Here is a 25,108-nt window from a genome sequence, read left to right as displayed (position 1 = left end):
GCCCGCCGCCGCTCGCTGCTGACGCCCGGCGATGGCAGGCGGGGCGGCCCCATTCATAAAAATTTAACCCACCCACCCCCCCCAGCCACCTCTTCCCCCGCCGAGGGGGACCCGTCCCGGGGCTGGTCCGGTAGCCCCCACGCCCCCAGCAGCTGCCTCGGTTTCCACAAGCGCCGCCCCGCGCTCCGGGTATCGCTCCGGGGGGGAACCGGCTCTGCAGACGGGCGGGGGCAAAGCGACGCCGTGGGTTTGCCGCGGGTGGTTCCGCGCTGCCAGGGTGGGTGTCTGGCGTGGGTGCTCCCGCGGTGCTGGGGTTGGCAGGGAACAGACCCACGGTCACGCCTGGAGAGGGGAGGCAGAGCGCCCGGCAGCCACCCCCACCCCAGTTCCTGCACATCATTCCCAGCAAGGCACGGATGGGCGCTGGCAGGTGCCCCTGGAGCCCCCACGTTGGACTGAACAGCGTTTTGATATCATTTCTGCATCTCTCCAAGCACGAGAGGAGTGAAGCGGGGGCCTGGAGAAATCGAGGCACGGCGAGGCCTGAGGACAGTGGGCAGCCAGCTGGGGACACTTCCAGGAGGGAGGATGGAGAGGGATGGTGTCCTACCCATTACTGGTGGCTCGCCATCAGGTATCCGTGGGGGGTTGGAGGTTGCCATGGGCATGAAGTCCCGTGGAGGGAGGTGGGCTGTGCTGTGAACCCCACCTTGGGGCACAGAGCTCTGGGGACAGAGCCCAGGGGACTGGCCTGGAGGGTGCCAGCAAGGCTGGGGGCTGCTTTGTGTTCACGGCAGCTGGCAAAAATCATTGACAACAGTTTTTGCTGGCAACAGGACTGAGCTCACCCTCCCGAGGGACTGCTGGGCTCCAAGGGGTCTGGCCCAGCCCAACAAGGATTTTTTTTTTTTTTTTTTGCCAACCAATTCCCCATGAATGTAGCTCTGCCCTAACCTTGAGCTAGCACCTCAGGGAGGCATCATTCCTCACACTTAGGGCAGTTTAATTAGCAGTGAGCCCTCTGTCCCTGCTTAAACCTTCTGGAACTGGCCAAGAAATTGCAGGGAGGGCACAGGATGACCAGCTGGGCAGATTAACATGGTTGAGTCTTGTTTTCCCAGAGCAGACCTATAAGGAGAGCCAAGATGCTGTGACTTGGAGCGTTGCGCTTTCCAGAAAGACTTCCCTGGCTGCTGTGGGCACAAAGGGATGCTCAGAGGGGCAAATCCTGCTCCCAGCCCTGATGCTTTTGGCTTGGGATCTGCAGCATTCACAGCTGATTCTGGGTGAGATTCGTTCTCAGCCGCTTCCTCGGCTGCTGCCATGACACAGTCCAGCGTTTGTAAACAGCCCCGAGGTTCCTCAGCAAGGTGTCATGGGAGGAAATAGCTGGATGCTGGGCAGTGCAGCGTCCTGACCTGCCCCTCACCCTTCTCAGTGACTAACCCGCTCCCAATTTCCGCTCAGGAAGGCGTGAGTCGTGTTGGGAGGATGTGAGAGCAGCTGTCCTATTGCTCCTGGCAGGTGCCGCGGGACCATGAGGCTGCTTTGGGCTCTGTCTTCACCATGTTACATCCGTCCAAGGCCCTGTGCCGCAGGGATCCCCCTTTGTCCTGCCAGCCTGTGCTTTAAATAGGAGTGGAATGCCCGTCCAGGCTCTGCTGGCCATGCTCGTGCTGTGGCTGAAAGGGGCTGAGAATGGCTTCAGCACAAGGTGTCGAGGCCAGCAATGGGTGCAGGAAGGGTTGGCATCCCATGGCAGGGATGCCAAGGGCTGGGTAATGATGGGGCTGCAGCCAGATTTGTCTCAGATGGGGAATGGGACTGGCACAGGCTCAGCCTCTGTGATGGCAGGAGAGACACAGATAGGGCTTTTCCCTCCTAGTTCTGGTCTGTGGGGACTTCCCAGAAGTCTGACCTGATGCTGTGCCACCCTTGGATGCCGTGGCCAGCGCAGTGGCCACCACCAGCCCCAGGTGGGTCCCTTTGCTCCCCCACAGCCACAGGCTGATTCAGCCCGGTCCCACACAGACACCACTTGTTTGCCTCCAGACGTGATGTCTGACACGGAAGTGGGATCACTTCCTTCTCCATGCTGATAACCACGCATTTGGGGCTATCTTAATTATGAGAGCCTTAACAAGGCCCCTCGACCCCACCAGCAGCCCGAAGGGTGCTCAGCAGCTTCTGGGCTGTGGGCAGGCGACTGCCGGTCGGGTTTGTCCTGATCGGCTCCATTCCCGCCCGCGCGGCGCTGCTCAGGCCGTGTGTGTGGGAGGGAAGTGCCGGGATGCGACGTGGGGATGTGGCACGGAGCTGGCGTGATGGGGTGACAGCCCGTGGAGAATCCCCCCGCCTCCTTCCTCATTGCAAAGGGGACTCGCCCGTGGAGCAGAGCGTCCAGCCCGTCCGTGACCACCAGTCTCCCTTCAAGAGCAAACATCCCTCCAGCTCCTGTCCTGGGAGGCCCCCTGGGGTATTCCCAGACTCCGCAGACATCATTTGGTGGAGAAGGCTTGTAGATTTGAAGCACCGTGCCCTGGTTTTGCTGGACAAGGTGGTGCGTGCCCTGAGTTTGGGGAAGCTGAGGCAGAAACAGCAGACAAGGTTTGGTTTGAGTTGTGCAAGAAGCCAAGGGTTAAATATGGCAATAACCTCCCTCAGCTCCCTCCAGCCCCGGGCTCCTCCTGCTCCTGCCCCCAGCTGCTGGAGGAGCTGATCGCCACTGGGAGTTATCCCGGGGGAAGAAAGCACAGAGCCTGGGGGCTTCCCAGGCCTTCCATAACCCTTCGTGCCCCCGGGGGCTGCAGCAGAGACCTGGGTCTGTCGCTGCCAGGGCAGGCCCGGATTTCGGGGTCGCACTGCCACATCACAGCCCCAGAGGAGACGTGTAGAGGACGTGGCTCTGTTGCAACATGAACTGCGGCGTTTCCCTCCGAGGCACACAGCTCCTCCACATCCCTGCCCGCTCTGCCGCGTCCGCCGGCAGCCACCGGGGGACGGGAACGGGACGGGGACGAACTCCTCCCGGATCCATCGCTTTTAGCATCGTTCCCACTGCTGAAGGTACATGTCTCAAGGTGGAGCCAGAAATAGCACGGCTGGCGCTGCATCGGGGCTGGCAGGGCTGCAGGCTTGGCAGGGGGACAGGCACCGACTGCAGCAGCGGAACTTTCCAGGAAGCTCCTGTGGGAGCGGCCGGTGCGGAGATGGAGCCGTCTCCTTGCAGACCCAGGCCCGGGGCTGGAGATCAGCCTCTCTCAGCCGTGGGGCTGGGGCTGACACAGGGGAGCAGCACAAAGCAGGAGGGGGCACAGCTAACACAGGTATCTTCTGGAGGAGAGTGACTGGGATCACATCCCACCTGAGCTAGGACACAGATCTGGGCTCTGCCACTGATTTGCTGCAGAGCTCGGGAAAGTGGCTGCACCTTCTACCTGCCTCCATGACCCAGGGGTGACAGGTTTTCCCCAAAATCCAGCTTCTCTCAGGGCCCAGAGAGGATTCTCAGCCTCCAAGGAGCTCAGGTTTTTGTGGCAGCTCCTAAATCACAGCCAGGCTCTGCAACTTGTTGGGGGCTGCTCCCCAGTGCTGACCCTCCACTGAGCTCGGCAGCTGCCGGCACAGCCCGGGACGCACCGGGAAGCCCTGAACAATACCGACGAGCTGAGCTCATTCCTCCCAGCTGATAATTTGCTCAAAAATATTTCTGAGCTCAGGCCTCCTCAGGGAAAACACTCTCAAACGCCAGGCAAAAAGCTGCTGAGTCTGAAGAAACCACACACACACACCACTCGCTCGTCGAGACGTCCCCCCGATGACAAGCCCTGGCGTCAGAGGGGCTGAGGCCAAAGTCTGCCGTTTGATCTCCCCCTTCGCTGGGGGAAGCCGAATTTCAGGCCGTCCAGGGGTTTTACCACTTCCCGGTAGCGGTTTCCTGCCATGATGTGAGCGCAGGAATTTTTGGGAGGTGAGTCAGAGGCTGCAATGAGAACCACCTGGCTGGGGCTGGGCTGGGAGGCTCGATCCCGATCCAGGGGTGATCCCTGCTGCGATGCTCGATGCCTGCGGGCAGCATTCCCAGAGTGGAATTACTTACGGGGGTTACAACATCCCATCACAGACCCCATTTCTGGCCTGGGAAAGAAGAAGAGGGATTTGCTGCCTCAATTCCCACGGCTCCTCCTTCCTTGCCGGGCTGGGATCGGCACGCTCCGGCCACCCCACCCGGGCTCCAGGGAGAAACTTGGGTAAGAAAAAAGAGCAAAACCTCGTCCAGCTCTGCAGGAAGCCGCCTGGAATGGCTGTCCCGCCCCAGCACCGTGTTGTCCCGAGCACAGAACTGCCCCAAAGCAGCGCCGAGGCTTGGCTTTCCCTGGGGAGCAATGCAGGACTTGGCGGAGCTGCGAAACTGCCCTCCCTGGTCGCTGAAATGAAACATATAAAATGAGTTCCTGCTAAAGGAACCTCCCAGGTTTTGCCTGCTGGGCTATTAAAGTTCCATGACCCCGTGCCCACCCTCTCCCCAGCATTACTCAAACCCCTCGGCGCAGAGAATAAGTGAATCCAGTCCAGAGAGTGAGACTGAGCCGGGATAAGCCTTTGGAAAGGAGCTAAACCTGCTCAAAGCCGGCACTGTTCCCTGACCCGCCCTCCTAATCCTGCCTGGCTGATAATGGAATAATAAAGGGCTGCACGGCCTCGCTCTCTGCTGCTCTGTGGGGGAGGTTCCTGCTGCCCCTGTACATGCCAGGAGCTGGGATATTAATGACACCCTAAGTAAACAGAATTGCTCCTTTCTTCTCCTTTGCCTGGCTGTAAAACCGAGCGTGACCTTCAGCCCGCAGAGAAATCAGAGTCGCTCCCCTTGCCAGGAGAAAGGCTGGTTGTGGCAGTGATAACACGGTGATCTCTGCCCGCCACCCTTCCCGGGCCTGATCCCAACCCTGCAGCTCCAACAGCGATCCCGGTGGGACTCGTAGGGCCACCCCTGCGAGGCTTTGGCCTCTCCCCGCAGGAATGAAGCCGGTGATTCACTGAGGGGGAATCTCAGGAACACAGAATGTGTGATTTTGGGACACCCAGCCCCTCCGAGGTGTGCACACCTTGTCTGCTGTGTCAGGGGCCGCCCTGTAGCCGAACCTACAAACTTGTTGCACCTGAGCCTCAGCAGCTGGGGAAAGGGCAGGGAAGTGACAATGCCGACGAGATCCATTCCCTGTGGCCGGGATGGATCTGAGCACACACGGGACAGCAGGAATGGTGACAGGAGGAGGGTGCTGGGGGACCCGGAGAGCAAAGCAGAGGCTGAGGGCACTCAGAGGCCACAGCATCATCCCTGGGATGCTGTGCTGAGGCTGCTGAGCGAGGAGCCAGCTGGAAAGGGGATAAACAGCTCTTCCTTCTCCACATGCCTGGTTCCAGGCAGGGAAGGGCTTTATAAAGGAGGGCAGCAGCAGGTCTTTGGTGAGGAGAGGCTGAGGGAGGCTGAGTGCTCTGCAGAGGGATATGCCATGGCTCCTGCAGTGCCAGGATTCCCTCCCCACCCTTTGGGCATGTCCCCCCTGCTGGGTGTCCCTGCAGCAAGATGTCCCTGGCTCCCCTGGGAACTGCCATTTCTCTGGTGGGTGCAGGAGGAACATCAGGAAGCAGCCAGCTTCCTACGTCACAAAAACAGTCTGGCTCCCCCCAAATTTTTTGAAGGACAAAGGCAGCACCCCGTGAGGAGTGACTGGCTATACCGTGGGTGCTGTGACTGTTCTCAGCCTGGTGTCAGGGTGCCCAGGAGGGGGTCAGGGTGCCCAGGAGGGGTGTCTGGGCTCTCTGGCAGACGGATGCTGCGGATTCATCCCAGGATGATGCCAGCCTGGAGGTCTGATCAGAATCCCATGCCTGGCTGTGCTGCCTCCTCCTAGTGAACTCGAGCAGCTGATGCTGTCAGCTCTTGCCTCGCCTTGGGGGAACGAGCCAGGATGTGGGAGTCAAGCTGGAATAGTCCCTAGAGCTGAACTGGAATAGCCCCTGCTCTGACAAGGCATGGATTTAGGACCTGCAGGAGGCACAGCAGGAGGATGTGGGGCTGGAACTGCAGGGAAAGGTAAGGTGTCAGCAGGTGTGGTGGGGAGAGACAGAACTCTCCGTCCTGGTGCTTGGGCAGTGGTGGCATACAGAGGGGACGTGGACAATTCTGTCTTGTTTGCATTGAGGGTGTTGAAGACAGACAACCTTTAATGAAGTGTCAGCGCAAGGGGACTGATGGCAGCGCTGCAGCTCCCAGCTGAGCACGAAATGTCTGCGACAGGGAGTCACTGCTGGAGGCACCGTGGCCATCACGTGCCAGAGCAGCTGGAAAGCCACTGGGTCACAAAGGGAAACCTCCTTCATGTCCTGAACGAAGCCCACCAGGCCTCTTCCTCCCTCACTCCCAGCTGGGAGGACACAGGCCAAGGGACTATGGTATTGCACAGCGACTTAGAGAAGTGCCAGGAAAAACCTCTCCCTCCAGGGTGAACCAAGTGATGTGGGGCAATGCTGGTGATTAAATTAATGCAGTTTGCCTTCCCTGTGATACATAATTTCTGTCATATATCATCATTTCTGCTGCACTGTGGGGTGCTCTGAGCCATCCTGACCACAGAGGATGGATCCCAACAGTGTTGTCAGCTCCCCTCATTTTCCCAGCTGCCAAGGCCAAGATGTATATCGTGTATATATATAAAAAAAATTATAACAAAATGTACATACGTTCAGTCAAGTTTCGCCTCCTCCTTATATATATATATATATATATATACATTCTATGCATATAACATATATAGCATATAATATACATTTTATGTATAATTACTATGCACTTTCATAAAAACTGCATTTTATATGTGATATGTGTATGTTATACATTTAATATTTTATATACGTTATGTATTTCACATATAAACCGCGTACATTATTTGCATAATAATATATGCATTAATATATTAATAGACGTACAGACGTTATATATAAGCACACTCTAGAGCACGGAATCTGCCAGATGGGTTGGAGCTGCACTTTCCTGTTTAACTAAGCCATTTAGTGCCTGCACCCGCGAGGAACTTTGTCCCCATTCCGGAGCAGGCAGCGGAGCGCCGGGCAGGGAGCGTTCCCTGGGGAACAAGGTGCGGGAGCCGCGGGCCAGGCCGGGCGGCTCCTCCCGCCGCCCCCGCCACACAGCGGGGCCCGAGCGCTGCCGCCGCCGCCGCGCTTCCGTTTCCCCCGCCGCCATCTTAGGCACGGGCACTTCAGCCGCCGCCTTCAACCCGTGCCTCGCACCGCCGGGCAGAAGCGGGAGGCGGCCGCGCTGCGGGCCGCCCTCGGGCAGCAGGAACTGCGTTTATTCCCCCCGGGAGGGACGTTTCTGCCGCTTTCCTCCCGAGGTACTGGCGCTGTTCGGGCAGGCGGTGAGGGGACGCCGCGAGGGGGGAGCACGGCTGCGGTGCCCTCACCTAAGATGGCGGCGGGGGCGGGCTCTTCCCGCCGAGAAGATGGCGGCGGAGGGAGAGGCGCTCTGGCCGGGTGGCGGAACTCGCTCGGCTGGGTGAGGGGAGCGGGATGGGACCGTCCTCCCCCAAAGATTTCCCTCTTCACGGGGACTCCCTACCCCGCCACGGAGACCCCGGTCCCGCCCTGCTGCATCACAAGGAACCCCCCCCAACCTTCCTCCTTCAGCTCACCCGCACCTTCTCCAACCAAGGGAGCCCCTCGCCACCTTGCTACCCCCCTAATTTTGGGGTCATCCCTCCCCTGTTGCATGAGGGGCCACTGCGTGAGCGTGGGGTGGATTGGGGTTACCCGCTGCCGGTCTACCCCTCTACTCCCCAGGGCAGCTGCTGCTCAATTTTATTTTAATAATCATAATTTCCACCCTCCCTTTCATACTTTGCCGCAGGAATGGACCAGCAAGTCCATAGGTAGCGGAAGGGTCCCCACCCTCCTCTTCCCCCTCCTCCTCCCCACCCCTTAAGGGGCGGTGATCGCGGCGGAGAGGAAAGAAAAGGATGCCACGGAAGCTGTTGTTGCCTTATAAATCTGTTTTTTCTCACTTTCGAGCTCCACGGGGGTTGCATGACTCTTTGGCGATGAACGCGGCCAGAAGTGGCTACCGGGTCTTCTCGGCCAACTCCACCGCAGCCTCCACCGAGCTGGCGAAGAAGATCACGGAGTAAGTTGCTTTCTCTTTCAAGTTTCTTTCTCCTCCATCGCTCCCCGGCGCAGGCAGAAGCCCTCCCGAGCGGCTGGAGAAGCTTCTGGCATCCCCCCGCCTTCCCAAGGCGTCTCCTGCGAACACCTTTGGGGAGATTTTGCACTGGGAATCTTCACCAGCTCTGCCTGACCCAGCGATGAAATGAACCCGCCGCTTTCTTCCTTCTTAGACATCCATTTCACTGCTGGAAAGGCTGGGCTGCAGCAAAGGCTGTTACTTTTGGGGAGGGAGGAGGTGAAACGTGTCTGGGCAAACCTCAGAAAAGCGTTTTTAGCAAGTTTGGGAGATGCTCAAAACTTTCTCCGGCTCCTGACCTTGTTTTCTCAGCAGCTTCGGTGCCTGGGGCACGGGAAGTGTCCATGCGCACCTCGGCACAGCAGCTTGCACTGATCCACCAGAGTGGAGTTTGGAGAGGTGGGAGAGCTGGGCAGCTTGTGCTGTTTGGTTCAGGGTAAAAGTCTGCCCCTTTTTTCTTCAGTCCATCAGTTTAGGCAGAGTTTGACCTTGTCTTGTCCGGGACGGATGCGCTGGGTGCTGCTGAGTGAGGGGTGTGACAGCTGCCTCCAAAATGGGGCTCTTGGTGCAGAGAGCTCTGAGTTTCCCCCAGCACTTGAACTTTGAGGTCGAATGAGTTTGGTTCAAACTGGGGCAGTCCCAGCCGAAGGGACTATTCTGAGAAGGACATCTGTGTATTGGGCTGTCATCTTAGAACAGGACTTGGATTTTCTTTCTGCTGTTTCTCAGCTACAGTTCATAGGCAGCTGCTCCCAAAATCGAGGGGTCTCAGTGCTTGTTTGCCTGCTGCAGCTGACAGCGTCCCAGTTATCCTTGCTAGATGGCTGCTGTCCCATTCCCATCTCCAAGGGCATGCTTAAATTGGAAACAGGACTTAAGTACAGGTGTGCTGCCACCTTAAACTGTGAGAACGCTTTGCTATTCGTCCCGCTCGCTTAATAAACACTGTGTTCAATCCTTAGCACAGATTATCTCCATGGAGCTAACTTGGCTGTTTGACTGGGAGGTGTGTAGGATAATAGTGATGGACTTCTTTAAGTGTGAGGCTAGGAGGAAAAGCCTTATGTTTGGGAGTGGAAAGGTTTTCTTTTTTTTTTTGCTCATGTATTCTTGCTATATTTGGTCAGGTCTGCATCACTTTCCCATCACTGAACTCTGAAACTAATGTATCTCTCTATGAAAAAGTAAGTTTTGCTGCAACAGATGGGACAGGGTTTTACAGGGCTTGTCGTGTTGCGTCAACGCAGCACAACAGAATTCCCCTGGGGACGAGCTCTGAGTTCTCAGGACTGAAGGAGCAAACAGGCAATCCTTATTTCTTGCTCTTTGTCTTAAAAATAACTCCCTTCTTTTTAAAGATGAAATGAGAAGAGACAGGGAGAGGCTTCCCCAGGCCATGGCGCTGGATGGGATGACGTGCTGATGTTATCCTAGGGATGCTCTGGGGGGGGGGGGCGGGGGGAAAGAAGCAGGATCTGGATCCAAAGTGACCTCCTGGCTCCCTCTTTGATCTGTCACCGAGTACATTTCTAATAGGGGCGATGTGGGGTTTTTCCCTTGGCTCTGCCATCGGTGGGATGTTGGATGCTCCGGTGGTGGCACGAGCACAGCCCTATGATACACAGCTTCTGCTTAACTGAGGCTTAAGGACGTTTATCTTTGTTGTGGGTGCAAAATCTGGAACCGTTCACGGGACAGATTTGCCCACGGTAAAAAGTCTCCCAAAATTAAAGGGGTTTTCAGCATCTAGTGCAGTGGTTTTGCACTGCCTTCCCTTAGGAGCTCGAGGGCTGTTTCAACTGATCTGTAACACATCCCTTGTTCTTTCAGGTTGCAAAAGATGTGTGGCTGCTGCCTTTCCCCCTGTTTCACATCCCAGCCTGTTCTTTGCTGGGGAGGTCAGTTGCACCTTTAAATAGAGTTGGAGCAATCTTACAAGGGTGAGTCTGTCCTCTAATATTGTGCGTTCTTTTTAAAGTTTTTTTATGACCTTGAGTAAAAGTAGTAAAAGAGCTTTAAAACAGCACACAATATTAGGAGTAGGGCTCCTTGAGACACCTGTCCATCTGGGCTCTGTTCTTTACCTGTAGGTATTGAGCTTAAGATCTCTACTTGAGTAGTCCTAACTTCTTTTTAGAATCTCAAGTCCTGAGAGGAGCAGTGTGACACTGACCAGCTTTCAGACACCTGATTTATCTCCTCACTTTGTTTACTGCAAAACTTCCAGAGCTGCTTTCATTTCAGGCTCTGAGCATCACCTTCTGGCACAGTTCTGATCTTCCCCTTGAGCATTCTCTGGCTATGGAACAGTGACTAATGGCCAGTCTTACTTTCACTTCAGGTTTTCAGAGCTTTAGTTGATGGTAGTGACTGCCAGGGAGAGAAGATGGATAATGAGTACCTTGTGAAACTTGAAATAATGAAGATGTTCCTTAGATTCAGCACCACTGAAATGTAAATAAACCCATATATTTACTTTTCTCTTATAAATTGAGAGGGATGATTATTTTAAATTCTTTCTGTGATGGAAAGAAAACTCCTGCTGTAATTAGGACACTTGGCACCTGATTACAAGCTGCATTTGCAGGGGAGAAGGATCATTTCTGTGACCAGTGCTGGTCCCTAATGGGCCTGTGTGCTGCTGGGGGGAGGGAGGTCTAGGAAGTCTTTTTGATCTTTAGTCCAAGAGATGCATTTAGATCTCCCTCTGATTGCAGTGCCCGGCTCAGAAGGCACAAATATTACATTCTACTCACTGCTTATGTGTTTGGGTTGGAGGGGGTTGGTGATTGAATCTTGCTAATGCCTCCCCAGTGCTCCTGCAGCTCCGCGATGTGGGATGTGATACTGTCTCACTGCCAACTGTGAATGTGAGTATTCCAGAGATTCACTCAGTTTGCAGCATGGAAAATGCTGGTGATCTGAAGATAAAGCATTGCCATGAGCCTAAACAACATGGAATTAGGAAAACATGGGGATTTGTGTTGTGACCTCTGGCTGCAGGGAGCTGGGTTACAACGCTAAACCCAGGGTGGTGTTTTCTGTGACTGGGTGGGAGGTGAGCCCTGCTTTGGGGGGAGACAGTACATTCAGAGGACTTGCAGCAGCCTCCCTCAGCTGAAGGAGGATTTCTGGCAGGAAATGTACTCTTTAGGTCATCTTGCCAGCACATGAGAGGGTGGGCAAAGGGGAGTCAGAGCATCTCTGTGCAGTTTAAATGGAGCACAGAACATGGCTGAGCAGGCTGGGCTCATGTGGAGCTTCCTGTGCTGGCCAGCACAGCTTTAGGGGAATGGGGGATTTAGGGGAATGGGGGATTTAGGGGAATTCCTTCACCAGGAATGGGCTGGTAGGAGTAGAGGAAAATCTGCCTGGTATTTGCCAGTAGTTGGGCTGCATGGCTTTGGTGTGGCTGGAACAAGTGATTCCAGTAGCAGATGAGCAATAGGGACTGTTCTTCAAATACCCAGTCATGCTGGGTGGATGGAGAGAGGCAAAGGAGAGCTCAGATAGTTTTAAGGATATCTGAACAGATTGTATCCAGGAAGCTGCCATTCCCTTTCCCTTTCCTGGCTGTTCTCGTACTGGGGGATTAGGAAGTGCACGGCAGAGCTGCCATTGTGCTGGCTGGACCATGACTGATCTTCATTTAAAGATTTGCTAAAGTTTGAAAAGCAATTCAGAGTCAGGCTGTGGCTTGATTTGGCCACAGTCGGGCACAGCACAGACCCTCTGTCCTCTGCTCCAGCTCCTTCTGAGTCTATACTGGTTCCTGGAGTCTGTAGATGTGGGGAGAGTTGGGAGTTTGCAGAGCTGAGACCAGGGAAAGTGTTTATAATGAAGAGGATTATTGCCAAAATAAAATATCATCATTAAGAGCTTTGGGTGCAGATTTCTCTTCAAATTGCATGTTTGCACTGTGAGCTGGCCGGAAGCTCCCTACAGAGATAACCTGACAAATGTCTTGGATTCTGGTCACAGAGGGGGAGAAGGAAACACAGCCTGGGCTGAGGGCACTTCTCAGTGACACTGAAACAGGCTCTTGTGGCACAAAATACTGTGAGTACATTTGCCCCTTGAAATTTGATTCAGCTGAACATGGAGTCTCTTTGGCTGTCCTTTGTCTAGAGCCTGGTGCAGTGGTTTTTGACTGTCTTTAGTGGAGCATTTTAAAGTACAATCTGATAGAGCCTCACAGCGTTTCCTAAAATATTGCAGTGTGTCACTTCCTCATTAAACTATAGGTTTATAGGACTCCTGAGCTGTTCGCATTTAGATGTGAATTTGAGACAGGTTTTATAAACACTTTTGTATTCAGGGCTTAATATCCTCTTGGCATGTTTTGAGACTGCGGAAAGTTAGATCATCCTTCCTGAGAAGTGTTTACAGAAAGATTCCAGATCAATAGGAATTTTTACTGGCCAATTGCTCTGAGTAGGATTTTTAAAGCCATAAAGAGGGTTTTTTTTCTCTTAGATGCTGTCATGCCCCAGAGGAGTTGCGTTAGTGATGGAGCTGGTGTGAGGATAGCAGCTCATTTTGCTTGGAGATGTGATTTATCTGCAGGACCTGAAATGTTTTTTTTCCCAGAAGCAGCTTTATCTCTGCTGGGCGTGTGGTCTGGGTTCCTGCAGTGGCACTTTCTCTGTCCTAGTGCAGGTCTGCCTATGTCTGCAGACGAGTGATCAGAACCGTGGTAGCTCAGGTTCATGGGATTATGCTGTTAGTCCTGGAGAAAACAGTTCTTGCTGTCAATTCAATTCCTCTATTCCCTAAAGCAACAACCAGTTGGGAGCTTCAGGATGGAGAGGATTTAGAGAGAAAAGAGTCAGGATGGAAGAGAACACAAGGGAAGGGTAATAGGAAGGGGAAATTTATCTTTGAACTCTATGGCTGCTTCCAGGCTGTGTGGTCGATAAGGCTGTGCCCTGCCCTTGACTTCCATGCAAATATCCCTTTTGATAAAAGTCCTCTGGAATCCGGTGCTTTACAGCAGGAGTTGCACCAACAGTCCCCTCTTTATTGTCCTTCATTCAGTCAAGGTTTATCAGACTCCTTCCCTGGCTGGTATCTTGTCTAACCAAAGCCTCCAGGAAGGGATTTGGTGCAAGGTGTGCCCCTGGGGGTGCACATACCTCAGCTGCTCTGGGGGAGCTGCCTGTGGATCCTGCTGTGCCTAAGGCTCCTGGGACTCTGGAGCGCTGCAGGCGGGGCTGGTCTGGGTCTTTCATGGGCAGTTTTATCTCATATCCACTGCTCTTGTTTACTTGCAGTCAACAGTTGGAGCAGAACTGGGATTTATTGTCTGACCAGAGCCACTCATTCCTCTAAGTTGTCATCTGTGTCCTGTCTCTTCTGCTGCTCCCTGCACCCAGGTTTGACAACTGAGCTGTTTTAGTGCCCTAAGCCAAGCTGTTTTAGTGTCCCTCTTGCCATGGGGGAGCAAACTTGCCTTTCTGATTTCTTGTTTCAGCAGCACAGAAACTGCATTGCTGCTGTACAGCGAGTAGGAGAGCACTGGGCTCTGGTTTCTGCTGGCTACATTATGGAATCATGAAATTGGAAAAGACCTTTTAGACTGAGCACAGCTGTTAACCCAGCTCTGCCAAAGCCACCACTAAACCACATCCCCAGGTGCCACATCTACATGTCTTTTAAATCCCTCCACAGATGGTGACTCCACCACTTCCATGGGCAGCATGTTCCAAGGCTTGACAACCCTTTCAGGGAAGAAATATTTCCTAATATCCAATCTAAACCTCCCCTAGAACAATGTGAGACCCTTTCCTTTTGAGCGCCACAAATCTGGTTTTGTTTGCCACCACTTAGCACTGAAAGTGCCACGTTCCAAGGGATGTTTTGATGAGATGAGTCTGGCTGGACTGGTTTTGAAGCTTTCTTTCCTGCCATGAGATTCAGGGCTGACTAAGACCACTTGCACAGTCTCTCCACTGGATTTTTTTTCCCTGTGCTGAGGTAGGATTGTGCTGTCTGCAGTGAAGTCAGGGCGCACGTGCCTCCAAAGGGAGCTTGCAAGACTTGTCGTGCAGTTGTGGAGGAACAAGTGTGAGTCATTAAACATTTCCCACCACACACTGATGTAGGGTGAGCATGTGTGTGTGTGTGTGTGTGTATGTTTCCGAGCTTGTTTGGACTTGGATGCCATAGCAGTGATTAGGACTTGGTGGTTGCAAATGCCGGGCTATCCTCATCAGGACAGCAGGATCCCACCTGCAAATCTCATCTCTACTGTGGGTCTGTCCCTGAGGTGCCCAGGATTGCCTTTACTTGACCAGCTGCCAGCTCTTTTTGAAGATACTGAAGGTACTGAGGATGCCTTTGCATTGCAGCTGCAAATTTTAACCCAGCTGGGCTGAGAGGAGCCCAGTTAGAGATGTGTGAGGCTTGCCTGGCCTGGGCTGCAGGGTGATGCTGCCGTTGGTACCTGAGCAGGGCTGGTGACAGTCTGGCACGTGCAGCTCTTGAGGTGGCACTTTAGTCACTGGCCCAGCCATTGCAAAACGTGCTGCCAGACACACGGTGGGGAGGGTGTGTGTGCCAGAGACGTGCTTTGGAGCCAGCTGAGCAAACAGATCCCATGGCATCCGAGTGTCTGTTACCTCAGCTGTCCCAGGCACACTCTCCAGGCCAGCTTCTAGCTGGGACCTCCAGCTTTGGCTCACAGCTGAGCTGATGGGACAGAAGCGTGCCAGGGTCAGGCTGTGTTGCTCTTTCACTTCTGAAAGCACAGATCTTTGTGACAATTGAAGTGCAAGGCTGAGTTAGTGGGTAAGGAGATGGAGAGAGACCGACTGCTGAAGGCTGTAGACCAGGAAAAAAACCAGCAGCAGATGTGGGCTCTTTTTAATTTAGGGTTAGTCCTGATCTGCAGAATTTTGGCACATATTCAGGTAAATACAGTACAAGTGCAGACAGGAAACTGCTGCCATAATCAGCGTGGTGATCAAAGGTATTCTTCAGGCATAAACTGTTTCCTAATTCATTGTGTGGCCATGGCCGCCAAGCAGATCCTGGGAGAGGAGGGAATTGCCCCGTCTCCATCTCACTTGGCCCAAGTGTCTCACTTCTGCAGGGTCTCACAGCTGAGGCTCTGGGTCAAAGCACAAATGCCTTTAAGTACTTACTAATGGATTACTTGTCAGTGCAGTTAAATGCTGAAGTGTCACCTGAGGGAAAAGTCTGCATTTTGGAGCCTTTTAAAATACTCTTCAAAGTGAGTCTTTGTTTTGCAAGAAAGAAATTGAAAAGGGAAGGAGGGTGACTAATCTTTGTTGTGGTGAGTGTTGTAGATTTGATATTTGAGAAGAGGAACGAGTAATTTGAAAAAATGAAACTGAAGTTAAAATCTCATTAATCAGTTGAGTTATTTCAGAAAGAAGGTTCAAGGAGGAAAAAAAGAAGGAAAAGAGGTGGGAGTCAAAAAAAGTGACTCAGGTGCCATTAGTTGAGTCTGAGTAAATCATTCAGCTCTAGTTGCATGTCAGACCTGCCCAAGGGGGCATTGCACAGGCTGGCAAGGTGTCCTTTGCCATCGGGAGTCACAGCCTGTGCTCAGTCGTACAGGCTTTGGGTACAGCAGTGACCTGCTGCAGAGTGCTGTGTCCCAGGTCCCTCTCAGGGACATCGGAGGGAAGGAGACCCCCAGAGAAGGGGAGGTTGTAGTTCTGCAGCCTGGCTGGCTCACTCAGCTCCCTCTTGGGTGGTGCTGTGTTTTGGTGGTGTGCAACGTGGTCCAGTCCCTGCTCTGCAGCATGAACTGCTGGGTTCCTTCATTTCTAATGTCCTTTTTTTCTCTCCAGGCGTCTCGGTGCTGAGCTGGGGAAATCTGTGGTGTACCAGGAAACCAATGGAGGTAAGAGAAATCTCTTATTATTTGCAACTGTTTTCGAAATGCTGGGTAACTCCATTGGCCAGACCTGTCTTAAGAAGCGCAGTGATTCAGCTGTGATGTTACTGCTGCTCCTAGCAGTGCTAAACCTCCATGGCTGGCCTTGGACAAGGCAATTAAACATGTTCCTTGTTTTCCCTTGTTATCTTGTTTGTTTGCCCATCTGCAAACTCTCCTCTAGAGTCCTGCCTCAGGTTTAAGCTGCTGCCAAATCTTTTATGCTCCTATGCTGAGCAAAACATCTCCAGGTTTAAAAGTAATGCCCTGCTTTTTCAGTGTCTGCATTGTGAACTTTTAAATTATCCCTTTCTTTCAGCCCTTCCCTGCCACACAGAATTTGCAGCTGCCCTTGCTTTTAAAAGTGCAAATTCATGGCTGTGCTGGGGAAAACGCCTCTTGGAGGTTGCTTTTGTTTTTAAGGAAGTTAACACTCTGCAAGTGTCCATTTTCAGATGCTGGGCTAAAGCATAAGGATATTGACCAGCAGAGTTGTGTGGCCAAGGGTCTTTTACTGTTTCAAGACCTCTATTGCCTTGTTTGCAAGGGAGAGCAGAACCAGAGAGCTGCTACAGGCTGGAGGAAGGGGTGGAGGATTTGTAGTAGTGCTGCTACTCTTGCAGCCTGAATGGGCCTCACAGTGGGAGAGCTGCTGTGGTTATGGTTGGGCTGGCTGGTGCGTTCCTGCCAGGGAGAGCTCGCTGCCCTTTGGGGTTGTTTTTAAATCAGGTTGCTTGCTACGAGGTTTGAATTAATTTTTCATCACTGCACAGCAGATCAGTCTGCTCTCAGCAGAGTCCTGTAGGGTTACTGCCAGGGCAGGGCAATTAGACTTGGAATTCCATAGCAGAGGAGCTGTTGCTCTCCTTTTCCTTATTCCTGCCCTCTAGCTCATGACTGTGTGGGAAATGAGTGGCTAAGGCAGGCACCGTGGGAAACCTGGAGTCATTGCTTTGGCTTTGCAGAGGTGCTTGGGGCTCAACTTCTGTGTTTGAGTCAGGGACTGTCGGAGTGGTGCTCAGCAGAGACCCAGACTTCCAGCCTGTGTCAGTGTGGAAATGTCTTGACCTTAATAGTGAAATTGGGGAGTTCTTGCTCTGAACTCGGAGCTGCTGGTGTTGCCTTGAGCTCTCCAGCCCGCATGGAGCTGATCCCATGTAAGCTGTGAAAGAGCAAAGTGCAAAAAGTGCTGAGTTACCTTCTTGGAAGTACTGAAGGTTGTTCTGCCTTGGGTGGTTAATTGCTCACTAATGAATGTACTGTTGACAGCTCTCAGCACTCCATGGAGGCGTGAAATGGATTTCTCATTGAGAATTAGGTAAATTGTCTTCTAAATTTTACAATTCTAAATTCTAAAATTCTAATTTCTAAATTCTAAAATTCTAAAGAAAAAAATAAACAGCTATTCAGCCTTTTTGCTTTGTAAATACAGCTAACCCACTGGCATGTCATGCCGGCTCTACCCGGACCAGCCTTTGGAAAATCCACTTGGCTCATCTGTGTATGTATGTGCACAAAGGGCAAGGGAGCAAGTCCTCATCTGCCCTGACCAGGGTTGCTGCTAAAACATGGTGTGTTGTCACTGTCAACCTGGTGTTTGGAAACAAAACTGACTCTGTTTTCCATCCTTTTCAGAAACAAGAGTTGAAATAAAAGAGTCTGTCCGGGGACAGGATATCTTCATCATACAGACAATCCCCAGGTGAGGCACTCGGGGCTTGGTTTTGCACCTGGGATGCGTTTGAGTACCTGGATCAGCAGATGGTTCAGTGGTTTGCTCACTGTTAACCACACAATAACCAGTGGAACTCTTGCAGTGTTGTCATTGCTCTGACTTAGATGTAAGGCCCCAAGTAGTGTTAAGCTGTTAACATTCCCAGGGGATTGATTGCAACACTGAGATGCTTCCCATCAAATAGCTGGAGTGTGTCACTTGAGGCAGGAACAGGAGTGACTGATGGTTTCCACTGAAACATACATCCCTGGTCTCTTTGCGTTGGTGGCCTTTCAGCTGTTTGGTGATTTCTGACTGGCATTTTCATCCCGGGATGGATGATTTCCTCTGCCTCCCAACCACCAAGCAGCAGAGCCAGCAGCAAACAGCAGCTGCTGCTTTTGTTACAGGCTGGATTACTCTTCCTCTTTTGCTGTAGTGATGTGAAACTGAGCTCAGGTGGGAACCCATAGCTTCTCTAATGTACTTTTACAGTTCTTGGTGATGGTGGGCCTTTTTGGGTTTTGTTTTGGGCTGTTCTAGGCTTGGAGTAAGAAAAGTGCTGCAAGTAACCAGGGGGTGAAAAAAACCGTCTGTAACCCCAGGAACTTTGCTCCTTGCTGGCTCAGGAAGAGTAATGGGATAGCACTAGGGTGGTGGGAAAGGAGCCTGCACTTAAATGATAACTGCAAATTGACCTACTGTGAGTAGGGGAGGTGCTGTTTTCAGAGATGAGATACTGATATTAGCAAAACAAGGATGTTCCTGCTCTGATAGCTTTTTCCAAGTTACCAAATTCTGCTCAGATTTTGGAGATCACAAGAAGAAATAAGTAGCAGAGCTCAATTGTAGCTCAAAAGTAGCGGGGAGCTGAATTTCCTAGACACAGTATTTTGCCTTGCTTGCCAAAGAAGTGGAGCCCACTGAGAATTCAAGTTCATTTCCTCCATGAAATGCTTGGCCTGTTGTAAAGAAATCAGGAGGACTACTAGACCAGCTTACTCGCTTCTGGAATTCCTCTTGCAGGCAGAAATATTTTCTTAGGACTCATCTCTCTCCAGAGAGATGCCCCAAGTGTTTCCTCCCTCAGGGAGCAACTAAATCTCTGCAAGATGAAAATGCCCTGCTGTAGGATTATGTTTCGGGTGAATGGTGTCATTCTGTTGTCCCTTGTGAGGGAGTTCTCCGAAATAACTTGTAACTGAGAGCTGAGTAAACATGAAACAGATCAAGTGTTCAGAGAGAGGTAACTCAGAGCATTAGGGACAGGAACAGTTTTGGGAGGGGAAAACCTCCCCTTGCGTTTAACTTGTTGATTCCCTTGTTTTTCCATTAACTGAATTCAGTGTTTTGGGCCAAGAAATGGGTCTTTTTTAGCCAAAATGTTCAAGGCCCTCCAGATGAGGAGCCAATGTTGTGCAGCCAAGTCATCTTTCATTCCTAAACTGCAGCTGTGCCTTGCTGCATTGCTAGAGAGGACAGGTTCAAGGACATCTCAGTTTTGCAGTGGGTTTCAGGGAGCTTTTCAGGAAAGTCAGAACAACAACTGTGTGGAATAATCTAAGAACAGGACTCCCACACTCAGTAGTGGTTTGAAAAGAAAATATTAAGACTTGTTAGTATAGAGGGAAACAACCTTGTTATGCTGCAGTGTGAATTCACAGTCTGCATCTTAAATGCACAGAGAGAACAAAAACACCTGACTATTTGATATAGGCTTTCTGTCCTAAAAGCTGTAGCACAACCAAAAAAAAGGTGCCAAGGACAGGTACCATCCAAGACTCGTGTGTGGAGTGGCATTCGTGTGAGGGAAAATCAAATAGCTCATGTTTAGATGGTAGAAAAACAAACGAGTTGGTGGTTTTGTGATACCCTTAAAGGCAAAAGGAGCCTTTCTAGTGCTGAGTGTTGGTGCTGATTGTTGCAAAGTCCATGGACAGTGTCACATAAGGTGTTTGCTCAGCCTTGAGAGCAGGGGTGTGCAGGGATGGCCCAGGCAGGGATAAGGAGCTGCAAGGGAGGCTCTGGGGTGGTAAGCAGGGTGTGGGGGATAGCTGAGCTGTCTCTGAGTGTCCTGGTAATGAGCTGCCAGCCCCTGTGTGAGGTCTTGGCTCAGCCCTCCCAGCAGTAACTGACTGAGCATCACTTCAAGGCCAGAGATGGGGAGGGCAGCAAGGAGACTGGGATGCTGCCTTGGGTACCTGTTTTAGAGATGCTGGGGCTGGGCTTCCCCCACCAATGTCATTTTCCCCAACTGCTACCCTTGGTTGGGGTCAGTGCCCCTTGCAGAAGAGCAGATCAGTGATGGCTCAGCATGAAGCCATCTCAGCCCACCCACCCTGGGCCCTGCTGGAGGGACAGACACATCCACTTCTGCCTAGTACCTGTGCCAGCTGGTCTGCAGGAGCTTCCCAGAGCTCAGCTTGGGATCCTGCTTGAATACTGGGAGAAGTACCTCCTTGAATAACTTCTCCATCAGTATGGCTACTGGTGTCCTACAGCATCACCAGGACTGCTGGTGCCTTTTGAATCCCACTCTTGTTCTCTACCTGCTTTCCATGTGAATATGTGTGTATTTTCAAAGAGTAAGTTGAAAAATAATGATGAAAAGTACTGAATTTCTCAGATGAACTTTAAATAGGCTGCAGTTTGACCACTTTGTTTTTATATGACACTGATAGTAGCATCTTTTTCTTCTCTCACAGCCCCACTGACACAGCTAAATCTCCAAAGGAAAGAAACAGTTCTTTGTTTGCTTGTTGTCCTGTGTGGCAGGGGGCTGTGTTTTATGTAATTCTTGGCTGGGTGCTCCAGAGCCAACAAAGCTTTCTTGTGTGTAAATGGCATTGTGTGTGCGGGGCTGGCTGGGCCAGCAGGACAACAGAGACCCTAGAGCCTCACAAAAGAAGAGGCACAAGTGGAGGTTAATTTCCAAAGGAAGGGAGAGCAGTGGGGGAATGGAAATGGTCAGAGGTTTGTCACGGGTCATGTCCGTGAGCAGTTGGAGAAGCTGTCTCTAGTGGCTGTCTCAGGAGGAAAACAGGGCCTGAGCAATGTCTGGGTAATGTCCAGAAAGCTCTGTAGAGCTTTAGGCTGCTCTGTGCTGTTTACTCCTCTGCTGCTGTGTGGAAAGATGGCCCAGTCAGCCCCTGTCCTGTCACCATGGGCTGAACAGCTGAGCCACTACAGCACTGCCTTCCTGACTGGACTGGGGACATGGTGCGTCACTGGGGGCTGTCCATGCTGGAAACCCCCAGGCAAGGGGGTCTGTGTTGCAGGAGTGCCTGTCCTGCCATCTGAAGCACAGGTTCTCCAGTTCCCAAAAGTTCTTGAGTCAGTCTGTGACGATGCAGACAGTGTCTCTTGGTGTTGGTCTTAAGGAACTAAAGGGGAACTAAGGGCTTGGCTTTTTCCCCCTTCCCAAAATTAATTAAAGTGCAAATCAGTACACTCCTACTGGGTCACTCCAGTCATTGTGGGGAAGCAAACTGTAAACGGGATGTTTCAGTCTCATGACCAGTGATGGGACTCGAGGAAACAGCATGAAGCTGAGTCAGGGGAGATTTAGGTTGGCTATCAGGAAAAGGTTTTTCACCCAGAGGGTGGTAGAGCACTGGAACAGGCTCCCCAAGGAAGTGGTCACAGCACCAAACCTGTCTGAGCTCAATAAGCATTTGGGCAACACTCTCAGGGACAGGTGGGATTGTTGGGGTGTCCTGTGCAGGACCAGGAGTTGTACTTGATGATCCTGATGGGTCCCTTCGAACTCAGCCTATTCTGTGATTCCTCTGCCTACGCTGCTTTTTTGTTTTGTTGCTTTTTCTTTCAAGAAACAGTCCTTTAGCATTTCCTGTGCTGTTTTTCCTTCCCTCTCTAGATAAGCTAAAGAGTGTGGAGATGCTGACCTCCACCAAAGTGCCATGTCTGGAGTTTGCACTCCTCCAAATGCAGTATTTCTTAAGGCAGAAGAAATAACCTGCCTTACACTGTTAAAGAGGAAAATACCCTAAGAAATCCAGTGTGGATGAGGTTGTGTTGGCTGCATGTGTGCTGCTTCTTTAAAGGACTATTTTATTTTAAATTACACCGTATCAAGTGACATTTGTTCCAAAGTAAATTCTATACAAGGTTTTTTTTTTGTCTGATGATGGAGGGAAATCATCATACACCTTCTGTTAGGTTATAAAATCAAATTCCAGTCCACAGCTCTTGAGTGCTGGCATCGTGTCCTGTGTGTGTAAGAGTTGACTGTAATTTGTTGTGGCGTGATGGAAGGAGCTGCGTGGCTGCTATCTGGGTCTGGCATACATTAGCCTGAGATGTAGCATCATTTCCTTGGAATTTTGGTGAGGGTGGTCTAGGTATAAATGGAAAAGGAATTGCAATGGAAAAACACCTGCTAATATTTGGAATTGTGTTCATATCTCCTAGAGATGTGAATACTGCTGTCATGGAGCTGCTGATCATGGCCTATGCACTGAAGACTTCCTGTGCCAGGAACATCATTGGGGTCATCCCCTACTTCCCCTACAGCAAACAGAGCAAAATGAGGAAGAGGGGCTCCATAGTCTGCAAGCTGCTGGCTTCAATGCTCGCCAAGGCAGGTGAGTGTCCCAGGGAGCAGCAGCACGGCAGGCTTGGTTCTGCTGGGCATCCCAAAGGTCATCTGTCCTTCCATTCTCCTGTTTGATGTGGGGATGTGCAGCTGAGATCTTGAGCCACATTGAGGGAATTAATTTTCTTCAGCTTTCTTGTGGTGCTTTGTAACTTGCACCTGGGGAAGTGGCCTAGAAATGTTATAGTGAAATACAGGGTCAGGCCAGTGCTGTGGCACCACGTGCCTGTTTCTCATGATGTCTGTGGAACTTTGCGTTAATCTGTTTATGATTATTTTATGACATGGCATAATAGCCTGAATAATAGCTAAAACAGTCTGGAAAAAGGAGGTATTGAAGGAACTCCAGCCATGTGGGAATATTTTCAATAAATTGTTGTCTTTTTTCCCCTTTAGGTTTAACACACATTATCACTATGGACCTTCATCAAAAGGAAATCCAAGGCTTCTTCAGCTTTCCAGTAGACAACCTGAGAGCATCCCCTTTCTTACTTCAGTATATACAGGAAGAAGTGAGGTTACTCTAGTTCTATATATATCAACTTGTCTGAACTCATTTTAACGTGAGGGCAGCATTGGGCCTCTGCTTAAATAGAGGTGGTGGTGTCAGTCTAGGTCAATCCTTCTGTTAATGCATTCTTTCTCAGGGGATACCTATTTCCATGTTTCATGGAAAGATGTTACACTTCTGTGATTGGATAGAAACTGAACTGCAGCACAAGCAGGAGAGGAGCTTGCTCTCTGTGGAGTTAGTGCCACTTGAGAGATGCTACTTGTACTCCTGCCTCTGATCACCTCTGAAATCCTGTTAAACTGCCTCCCCTCTCTCTTTGTGCTGTGCTGGATTTCTGACTGCTCTGAATTATTGATAGGCTTTGTCTTGGGCTGAGTGTAGGAATGCTGAGCGCAGCAGGGCTGGGAGCAGGGCAGGGAGGTTTTATTCTCCATGTGCAAAAGGTGATTTATTCCCACGTGGTGAGAGCAAAGCTTCCCTATATGGGGAGGGTTAAACATAGTGAACATTCCCACCTTTGCAGAATACACAAATACTGATGTTGAAAGCAAGTGCAGTTGCCTCTAGTTTCTTGTCACAGAATGAAAATTTGGGTCTGGGAAGGAGGATGGTTGAAATTATTCAGCCATGTGTCAAACCAGTTACTCCCTAGCAAGAAGGTCTTTTTTAAATTAATTAACTTTTTATCACATCCAGATTCCAGATTACAGAAACGCAGTTATTGTAGCCAAATCTCCTGGTGCTGCTAAAAGGTAAATGGATGCTTTGCTGGCTGGTTAAAAGTTACTTGGAAAATACATGAGCTGGTGCAAAATATACCAGGGAAAGTATGGGAGGGTGGCAGATGGATTGACAATCTGGTCATAATTCCTTTGTGGCTGGAAATGGGCTGGATGTGGTGCAGATAGGCAGCTGAACTTTTTATTCCCACCCCCATGGGAGTAAACTGTGGAGGTCTCAGTGAGATGGTTCACCTCAGGTCAGACTTGCTGCTGGAGTTTCAGCAGTGCCTGATCATCTCAGAAAGTATTTCGCATATGGAAGAACACAGGAGTGGGGTGGGGGGGCAGCCAAGGGGTAGAGTGGGCTTTGGGATACTAATGAGGAATGAAGAGTCACTTCCAGTGAAGTTTCTTGCAGAGGAACAGCCAGAGTTGCAGCCTTTGCTTGCTGTTGGCCTGGGAGAGACTTGCTGTAGTGGGCTGTGGAGCTGCATCAGCCCAGCACCTTCCTGAGAGGCTGCTGTTGTCTTGCAGGGCTCAGTCTTACGCCGAGAGGCTGCGCCTGGGGCTGGCAGTGATCCATGGAGAGGCTCAGTGCACAGAGCAGGACATGGATGACGGGCGTCACTCCCCTCCAATGCTCAAAAACGCAACTGTGCATCCTGGCCTGGAGCTGCCACGTAAGATCAAGTTTCTCTGCTTACCTTTGGGGGGAAAAAAGAGAAAAGTTTGGTGGGCAATTTTTGTTGATTTATCTGTGTGGGTGTAACCAACCTAAAGGCAGTTGGACCAGTGGAATTTTTTTTCATGGAAAGGTTGATATCAGTGCGTTGTAGGAGAAGTCACAGGGGAAGGTTTTTATTTAACTCCTTCTGGCCATGCAGAACATCAGTATTCTTCTCCTTGACTGTGCCTGCTCCGTAGTGTTAGACTGACAAACCTCTGATGAAGGTGGTGCTTTTACAGCAATTCACTGAGCTCATGAAACAAGGGAGATGTAAAAGTGTAAGCAATGAGATAACAACCACTGAGACAGGCTGTTGGCTCCACTCGGGAGGGGAGCGCTGGTCTTTGTCTTCCCTTCTCTGCAACCTTTGTTAGTGCTGGAAATTTCCTTCATCTTGGCACCCAGGTGATCATGTTCCAGTGTCTGTTTTGACAAGGTTTTGAGGTTTGTGTGGCTGGGGTGAATAGCTTCTCCAAGAGCATTGTTGATCTGCTTCCGGAGTTCTTGGCGATTGATTTGGGAACAGAGGACAAAAGAAAAAGAGGAAGCTTGTGTTCTGGGAAATGCCATCCTCGGGATTGTTTGTATCCCTGCAGCAGTCAAATAACAACAGTGCAATGAAAATCCAGCTCCCTTTTTGGGAGGATTTTAGC

At 51.2% G+C, this 25,108-nt stretch overlaps 1 protein-coding gene and 1 long non-coding RNA gene across 8 annotated transcripts in view; both read left to right on the top strand.

Moving 5' to 3' along the window:
* The first annotated feature begins 95 nt into the window (after window positions 1-95).
* LOC125335986 lies at window positions 96-6,882 on the top strand. The gene is made up of 2 exons (XR_007207609.1): window positions 96-6,097; window positions 6,207-6,882. It is a non-coding gene; the product is annotated as an uncharacterized LOC125335986 (long non-coding RNA).
* Window positions 6,883-7,140: 258 nt separating this feature from the next.
* PRPSAP1 (phosphoribosyl pyrophosphate synthetase associated protein 1) overlaps window positions 7,141-25,108 on the top strand; it is a 28,676-nt gene continuing 10,708 nt past the window's right edge. For 2 of the 7 annotated variants that reach the window (XM_048323523.1, XM_048323522.1), the window contains exons 1-8: window positions 7,592-7,949; window positions 8,089-8,200; window positions 16,078-16,130; window positions 17,799-17,865; window positions 22,309-22,481; window positions 22,889-23,004; window positions 23,703-23,758; window positions 24,263-24,408. In XM_048323523.1, coding sequence (XP_048179480.1) covers window positions 7,790-7,949; window positions 8,089-8,200; window positions 16,078-16,130; window positions 17,799-17,865; window positions 22,309-22,481; window positions 22,889-23,004; window positions 23,703-23,758; window positions 24,263-24,408 — 883 coding nt within the window. In that variant the 5' untranslated portion in view covers window positions 7,592-7,789. The other 5 variants (XM_048323524.1, XM_048323521.1, XM_048323519.1 and 2 more) reach the window with 5 other exon arrangements.

The sequence above is a fragment of the Corvus hawaiiensis genome, chromosome 19 (assembly GCF_020740725.1).
Source record: "Corvus hawaiiensis isolate bCorHaw1 chromosome 19, bCorHaw1.pri.cur, whole genome shotgun sequence".
Taxonomy (NCBI): domain Eukaryota; kingdom Metazoa; phylum Chordata; class Aves; order Passeriformes; family Corvidae; genus Corvus; species Corvus hawaiiensis.
This window is presented reverse-complemented; position numbering and strand designations above follow the sequence as displayed.